The sequence below is a fragment of the Coloeus monedula genome, assembly GCF_965178545.1.
Source record: "Coloeus monedula genome assembly, chromosome: 30".
Lineage (NCBI taxonomy): Eukaryota > Metazoa > Chordata > Aves > Passeriformes > Corvidae > Coloeus > Coloeus monedula.
In genome coordinates, this window is record NC_138810.1 from 1,350,000 (window position 1) to 1,358,565 (window position 8,566).

The 8,566-nt window shown below is 57.7% G+C and overlaps 1 protein-coding gene across 1 annotated transcript; it reads right to left on the reverse strand.

Annotated features, from left to right (window-relative positions):
* Nucleotides 1-3,148: 3,148 nt before the first annotated feature.
* On the reverse strand, nt 3,149-6,121 carry BCDIN3D (BCDIN3 domain containing RNA methyltransferase). Its single transcript, XM_082299180.1, has 2 exons — nt 5,925-6,121; nt 3,149-4,608 (listed from the first exon to the last, which is right to left on the reverse strand). Exons 1-2 carry the CDS (start codon nt 6,114-6,116, stop codon nt 3,907-3,909), a joined length of 894 nt encoding a protein of 297 aa, XP_082155306.1. The 5' UTR covers nt 6,117-6,121; the 3' UTR covers nt 3,149-3,906.
* Between the last annotated feature and the right edge of the window lie 2,445 nt (nt 6,122-8,566).

The window sequence follows — 8,566 nt, forward strand, 5'->3', positions numbered from 1 at the left end:
GCTGTGCAGTCACAGAGCCGAGATTCCCCATCACGGAATCAAACCCATTCTGGGGATGGAAAAGCTGAGATGAAGTGGGCTGGAGCCCGGGAATGATGCCAGAGCTCGGGAGCTCCCCAGGCACGGCCAGGTGCTCCAGGGGAGCAGGGGCAGCTCTGCACTCCCAGGGCAGCTCCAGCTCCCCCAGCAGCAGCAACCACCCCTGGCTGGCCCAGCCTGGGATCAGGGACATCCCTCTCCTGGCCTGCTCCAGGTGTCCTGAGTCCTACCAGGGTCACCAAGCCCAGGAGTCCCTCAAAGAAACCGAGTCAGGTTGTCCAGAGCAGCTCTGGCTGCCCCTGGATCCCTGGCAGTGCCCAGGGCCAGGCTGGATGGGGCTGGGAGCAGCCTGGGACAGTGGGAGGTGTCCCTGCCATGGCTGGGGTGGGATGGGGTCAGGGTGCATCAGGCTGGATAGGAAAAGGATCCAGGGAGAGCTCAGAGCCCCTTGCAGGGCCTGAAGGGGCTCCAGAAGAGCTGCAGAGGGACTGGGGACAAGGGATGGAGGGACAGGACACAGGGAATGGCTTCCCACTGCCAGAGGGCAGGGCTGGATGGGAGATTGGGCAGGAATTCCACACTGTGAGGGTGAGGAGGGCCTGGAATGGATTTCCCTGTGGCTGCCCAGTCCCTGCAAGTGTCCAGGGCCAGGCTGGACGGGGCTTGGAGCAGCCTGGGACAGTGGGAGGTGTCCCTGCCATGGCAGGGGTGGGATGGGATAATATTTAGGTCCCTTCCCTCCCAAACCCTTCCCTGGCTCCAGGATCTCCATTTCTCCATGGCCATTTCTTCTCCATGAGAACACCCAGAGCTTTGCCGCTGTCCCAGGAGCAGACATGGGTTTAACCCCCAGCTGGAATTTCCCTCTGTCCCACCCTCAGGAAAACTGGGAACACATTTTAGGCACATGGGAAATGCAGAGTGTTAAAACCAGACAGAATTCCCCAGATCCTTACTGCAGTGGGATCCATGGGGTCTCTTCCAGGCTCTCCCATTGCTGTATCCCAGAGCTGTTCCCACCTCTCCTGTCCCAGCACCTTCCTGGACAGCAGGAGCACGGAGCTGAAAGGAAAATGAAAGTGATTTTGCTTTCTCCTTGCTGAAGGACTGGCTCCATTTTGAGCTCTGTAATATCCCAGGATCACAGACACACGGAATTGTTCAGGTTGGAAAAGCCCTCAGAGATGATCGAGTCCAACCATCAACCCAGCACGGCCAAGGCCACCCTGACCATGCCCCCAGGTGCCACATCCACACTTTCCTTGGACCCTGCCCGGGATGGTGCCTTGGGCAGCCCCTTCCAGTGCTTTACAACCCTTTCCAGGAAGGAATTTTCTCAATTCCTAAACCTAAACCTCCCCTGGTGCAACTTGAGGCTTTTTCCCTTGTTCCCTGGTAGCAGATCCCAAATCCCCCTGGCTCCACCCTGTCAGGGAATTCAGGAGAGGGAGAGAGTCCCCCCAGAGCCTCCTTTTCTCCAGGCTGAGCACAGGGATTTGTTTTGACCATTCTGAGCCATATTTGTGGCGAAATCCAAAGGATTTGGCTGTGCCAAAGCCAAGCAGAGGGAATTCTGGAGTTGGGCCATTCCTGAGCTGCTGGGACAGAGCCACATCAGCGATTCCAAAGTCCAGGAGTGAGAGATAAGGAGCCATTGGGCTCTTACAGACACCCCAGGCATGGACAGCACGGAAAAAACAGAAAAATGGGAATTACCAACTCCAACCCACACTCCTCCCTCGAGCAGCAGCCCAGGAGAATTCTCCAGGCACATCCCAGGGGGATCCCCAGTGAGTGAGGAACAGGAACCAGAGTCTCTCTGAAGGAAAAGATCCTTCCAGCAGGGGCAGGGACAATTTGGGATGCACCTTCCTAGCAACTCTTCCTAGAATTTTTTCCCAGGGAAGCATAAAAATTCCCAAAGGAATAAGAAAGGCAGGAATTCTTTCCCCGTTTAACTGGGAGCAGGGACAGGGCCAGGCTTAGCTCAGAAATATTTCAAAGGTGAAAGAAAACAGCACCAAATATTGACACAAGGGAAGGGAAACATTCCTGGGGGGGGAAGGGTGTGGGATGCGCGATCCTGCAGCGCCTCCAGCAGCACGGCTGGGAAAGAGCAGCCGGGCAGGAGGAAAGGGGAGGAAAACACGGCAGGAGCGACAGCCCTGGAGGCAGCAGAGCTTCCCAGAGCTCCTGGAACGGCAGGAGCTGCTCCGTTCCCAAAGGGATTCCCGTGCTGGAGGAGCTGCAGGATCCCCGTGGAAGTTGCGTTTATGGGAAGGGCCTCAAAGTCCTCCTGCGACTCTGCTCAGCATCCTGAACCACAGGGAATCCTGGAATGGCTGGGTGGGAAGGGACCCTCAAATCCATCCCATCCCATCCCATCCCATCCCATCCCATCCCATCCCATCCCATCCCATCCCATCCCATGGGCAGGGACACCTCCCACTGCCCCAGGCTGCTCCAAGCCCCAATGTCCAGCCTGGCCTTGGGCACTGCCAGGGATCCAGGGGCAGCCCCAGCTGCTCTGGGAAATCCATTCCAGCCCCTCCCCACCCTCCCAGGGAACAATTCCTTCCCAATATCCCATCCATCCCTGCCCTCAGGAAGCCATTCCCTGTGTCCTGTCCCTCCATCCCTTGTCCCCAGTCCCTCTCCAGCTCTCCTGGAGCCCCTTTAGGCACTGGAAAGGGCTCCAAGGTTTCCCTTCTCTTCCCTTCTCCAGGCTGATCCACACATTTGCTTTTCCCCCTGCCCTCTCCCTGCAGGAGGAATCAAGGAATTCCCCGTAAGGACAAATCCACCGAGGTTTCCCAGGTCCCTGCTCGGCCGGGCGGGAACAGCGACACAGCAGCACCACCTCCTGGAGCTGCCTCTCCTCTCCCTCTGGGACGGAGCTCACCCCGAACAAGGCTCGGGACACCCCCGGGCTTCCCTCGCTCGCTCCCACTGGAGCAAGGAAAACGGGAAGTACAACACAATTCCCAGCTCAGCGCCCTGGCACCGCTCAGGCGCTGAAAGGAACGGGGATGAAAACAGGATTAAAAACCCCAACACGGAATTTAGGATAAAATTCAGTGCTTTTTATTCCAAGCTTGTTATTCCCAGAAGCACTCACCGTTAGGGATGAACCCCTGTCCTCGGAGAGTTGAGCCAGGGGCTGGGTCCAGGGGGGGGGGGGATTGTCCTGCAGGTGCCTCACCCATGTCCTGGGGGATTTTTTGGGTGGATTTTAGGAGAGGTTCCTCATCCAGAGGGTGGTCAGGCACTGGAACAGCTTCCCAGGGAATGGTCACAGCCCCGAGAGGCCAAAGCTGGGGGTGCTGGGATTTTGAGATCAGTGGGACTTTTGGGCTGTCCTGGGCCAGGAGTTGGAGTTGATGATGGTGGGGGTCCCTTCCGACTGTGATTATTCCATAATTCTGGAGGCCAGGGCGTGCTTGGATAACACTCAGGCACAGGGTGGGATTTTGGGGTGTCCTGTGCAGGGCCAGGAGTTGGACTCGATGATCCAGTGGGTCCTTCCAACTCCAGATGTTCCATAACTCTGTGATCCCCACAGGTCCCTTTCAGCTCTGGATATTCCATGATTCTGGAGGTCTGGGAATGTTTGGACAACGTGGGCATCAGGATTTTGGGATTAGTGGGATTTTTTTGGGATGTCTTGTGCAGGGCCGGGAGCTGGACACGAGGATCCTTGTGAGGCCGTTCCAGTCAGGACATTCTACATTCCCTTGGGCATGTTCCCTGTTATTCCAGGGAATATTCTTGATACACATGGAAAGCACATGTAGGAACTTGGATTGCAGGAGCACTTCCTTGAACCACCTCAGACCCCACAAAATTGGTTAAAACTGTCCCCAAAAATCAGTCACAGACACTCCTTGCCTCAGATTCCCAAGGGAGGTCAAGCTCTGGTCCCAGCGGGGATTCAGGAATTCCCAGCTCCGCCTCCTTGCCCAGCAATCCAGGGATGTGCGAGGCCCCTGCTCGGTCGGAGCCCTCGGCGTGGGCGCTGGTGGATCTGAAGAGCAGCAGGCTCCTGTCCCAGCTGGTGCTGCCGAAGGAGCAGACGAGCTCCATGGCGCATTCCTGCGTCAGGATGCGGGTGACGCTCTCGGCCATGTCCCCGTTGATCCGCAGGGATCGGAAGTGCTCGAAGTCGGCCCGGCCCAGCCTCCGGAGCCGGCGCGCGGCCGCCCGGTAGCACTTCCAGGGCTGCGGCTCCACCAGCAGGAAGGTGCACAGCGAGGCCAGAAGGGCCAGGAATTCCAGCAGGCCCCTGTCCCCGTGGTTCAGGTGGATCCACATGGTCACGGACATGCAGAAGCCGATGTCGAAGGAGGAGCGGCCGAAGCGCTCCAGGTAGGAGCTCAGGAAGGCTTCCCTGGCCCCGGAGTCCATGATGTCCAGGCTGGCAAAGGAGATGGATGCAGGGAAGGGGCTGCTCTGCTGGGCCCTCCGGATCAGCTCGGGGTCGATGTCACAGCACAGCAGGTTCAGCTCCTTCCCGCTGGAATCGCTCTGCTGGAGCCCCACGAGGTGCTGGTACAGAGCCACACTGAGCTCCTGCGGGAGGAAAAGGGCGATTCAGGGCACCTCCCCGGAGCTTCCTCTCCGTGGGTTCCCAAAGGAAAATCTGACCAAGATCAGCAAAAGATCCATCCTGGGAGCCCCGAGCAGCTGGGGTGGAGCCTGGACCCCCCCCCCCCCCCCCGACCTCAGGCCTGCTGCAAAAACCAGGGAAGCATGGAATGCTCCGGGCTGGAGGGAGCCAGCTCATCCCCTTCCACCCCTGCCATGGGACACCTTCCACCAGAGCAGGTGGCTCCAAGCCCCCGGAATTCCAGGGTCCCCAGCCTGGAATGTCTTTCCACAGTGCATACTGATGGGAAGGGGATTCATCCTTAATTACAGGAGATTCCATGGAGCTCCTGGAGCCGCAGGCACAGGACAGGCTGGGAATGTGCATCCCGCTGACCTGCTCCACAGGCTCACCTGGAAAAAGGGAGCTGGAGCTGTCCTTTAGGGAATGCCTCAGGGGGAATTGCAGTTTGGGGGTCCCAGGGCAGGACTCGGAGGGACTGGAATGTGTCTGGAGCTGGGAATGGAGCTGGGAAAGGGCTGGAGCACCAGAAGGAGCTGGAACACTCCCGAGGGAGCTGGGGGTCTCACGTGGGACCTCCTCGCTCTCCAGCCTGGACAGGAGGTGGAGCCAGGAGGGGTCGGGATGCGCTCCTGGGGAACAGGAGGAGAGGAAGCGGATTCCAGGGGAGGTTTAGGTTCGGTTTTAGGGGAAATTCCTCATGGAAAGGGCTGTCCAGCCCTGGCCCAGGGTGTCCAGGGCAGGGGAGCACTCCCCATCCCTAGAGGAATTTAACAGATCCAGCACAGCTTCTCCCCAGTGGTCCCAGTCCCAGTTCCAACACCCTCGGCACTGCCTGCCCCAGTCCTCCCCAGCTCCCCCAGTGCTCCCAGCACTCCCCACCACGGCCCCCCCACCGTTCCCATCTGCCTCCCCCGGACCCCGGCCTTTTCCAGTATTCCCAGTTTGTCCCATTGCCCTCCTCCTTCGTTGCCCACCTGTGTTCCCAGTCTGCACCACCGCAGACCAGTGCCTCATCCCGAGCCTTTTCCATGGGCTGGATTGTCCCCCAGTGCCCCCCACCAGGACCTCCCCACTCTGTCCCAGTGCCCCCAGTACCAGGGGGCTCCCAGTGTGTCCCAGTGCCCCCCACCAGCGCCTCACAATATTCCCCAGTACCCCACACCAGGGTTTCCCAGTCTGCCCCGGTGCCCCCAACACCCCAAACTGGTGCCTCCCCAGTTGGCCCCACGCCGTCCCCCCAAGGCGCCCCAAACCCGCCCGCGTGCCGCCCCCTCACCCCGGAGTTGCAGCCCACGTCGAGCCCGAGCAGCGGGCGGGTGGCCGCGGGGAAGAGGCTGCGCAGGAGCCCTTGGGGCAGGAGGCTGACGCGGCCCTCGGGCGGGTGGAACCGGGAATAATTCGGGAAGTTCCCGTAGGGAGCCGCGCCGGGCTCGGGGCCGCGGCTCCCCCTGCTCATGGGCGCCGCCATTTTCCCGCTGCTCCCGCGCGCCGGGCGGGAACCGCAACTGAGGAGAAACGTTCCGGGGCAGAAATAGTCCGAGGAGGGCGGCAAGGATGGGGACAAGGGACAGCGCCAGCAGCGCAGCCACAGCCCCTTTGGGGCGAAAAGAAGAGATTTGAGAGATTTTGGGTAAAAAAACCCAGTCTGGGCCCTGCCAGGCTGCAGAGGGACCGCGCAGAGCACCCGTGTGTGCTCTTTGAACGCTTCCCCTCGCGTTGCCATGGAGACGCCGCGGCCCAGCGGGGTCTCAGGCCTTGGCGGGGTTGGGTTATTTAAATAACATGGACATGTTAATTAAGTAATATAAAAATCATATCTTATCCTATAGAACATATTCATTCCTTTCAAATAAATAGCATGTAAATGCTACTTAAACCAACGCTACTGAAAGCATATTTGAATAATATAAACCGATGTTATATAAATAAATACCATATAAATGTTATAAACAGAAATAACAAATAAATGGTATTTAAAACACATTTAAACACGTGATTGCACTGAGGGTGCCCAGGACCCTACGGGCTGCAGCTGAGAGAGGTTTTAAAGCAGAAAAAAATGGAAGTTCCCTGTTAAAGGGGGGTTTAAGAGGAGGGGGAGGTTCAGGGTTAAAGAGGCGGCGTGGGGCAGATTTAGGGTTAAGGGGCCTGGCACAGGTTTAGGGTTAAGCTGGCACAGGAAGCTGGATTTCATTTGGTGCTGGTTTCAATCACAGCGTGAAGAGCAGAGGGCGCCTGGAGCTCACAAATGCCGGGGAAAGGCTCCTGCTGCCCGCATCGGCCCTTGCTGGGTTTTCGTGGAATCAAGAAAACCCAGTGGTTTTTGAGTGGGAAAGGACCTTAAAATACATCCCATCCCACCCCATCCCATCCCATCCCATCCCACCCCACCTGGGACACTGCCCCAGGTTGATCCAGGCCCCAACGTCCCAGGCTGGCCATGGGCACTGCCAGGGATCCAGGGGCATCCCCTCAGAAATCCATTCCAGGGCCTCCCGACCCTCCCAGGGAACAATTCCTTCCCAATTTCCCATCCAACCCTGCCCTCAGGAAGCCATTCCCTGTGTCCTGTCCCTCCATCCCTTCTCCCAAGTCTCTCTCCAGCTCTCCTGGAGCCCCTTCAGGCCCTGCAAGGGGCTCTGAGCTCTCCCTGGAGCCTTCTCCTCTCCAGGTGAGCACCCCCAGCTCTCCCAGCCTGGCTCCAGAGGGGCTCCAGCCTTTGGAGCAGCTCCAGGGCCTTCTCCAGCAGCTCCTCATCCTCCCTGTGCTGGGAGCCCTGGCCGCAAACGAAAGGCAGAAAAAAGTGCAAAAATAAATACGATTTCCCTCCCTTCTCCAGGCAATGGAACCCAGGGGGGTTGAGGTCTCCTCTGACTCTCTCTGGCTGGATTTAGGACCCCCAAATTCCTGTTTTCAACAGACATGGGAAGCAGCTCGATGCCTTCCTCTCTCCAGCATCCCTCACACCCTGACACATCTCCCCCCTTGTCCTGCATCCCTCCACCCTTCCTTTGATGGTCCCAGCCTGATTAATCCAAATTCTTGCCCCATTCTCCAAAAGCCAAGTCCTGAAATTTGATGGAATCCTCAGCCTTTTACCCTGTCTGTGGCACTTTCAGGGAACGCTGATGATGTCTCATCCAAATGCTCTTGGGCACCTCATTATTTGGGTGCGAATTCTCCACTTCACTCCTTTTTTTTCTGAAGAAAGTGCAGGAAGATCCCTCCTGGCTGCACAGGCTGTTCAGCACCACTTCCCAGGAGCCAAATTTCCCACGTTTTGGATTCCACTGCTTCCCAAAAGCACAGACCTGCTGCACTGGGATTTCTGTCCTGGACAATCATCCCTTCCGAGCTGATGGAGTGAGATGGGAGTTTGCCCCTCCCAGTGCCGGTTCCCATTTCGGGTGGTGAATTGTCCCTGGAGGAACTTTTCTCCTCCGTTTACTCTTGGGAAAGCTCTGGCTGCTCTCCAGCGCTGCAGAAAATTCCCTTGGAGCGGGAGCCCTCTCACAACTCATCCCCACTCACTGATTCTTGAATCCTGTGGTCACATAAACCCAGTGGGAGAGGGAACAAATCCCTCATTCCTGGAGCCCTTTGGCCCTCAGTTCTCCAATATTCCTCATCCATCACATCTGCTCCAGACCCATGTGCTTTTTATTGCTCTGTGTGGGATGTTTTCCTTACTCATAACCGGGGAAGAGGTGACCTGGGCTCCGTTAAAGCTCTGGGCCGTGCCAGGAGCTTGTTTATATTTTAAGGGATGAAGCAGCACCTGCGCAACCAGAGCAGGAACAGGCACAGGCTCAGTTTTGCAACCATTTATTAGCAATAGTCGGAGAAGATACAAAATCCTATTTACAGGGAAGTTGTAGGAATGACTGCTCCAGAGGATTGGGATACGGAGCTGGGTGA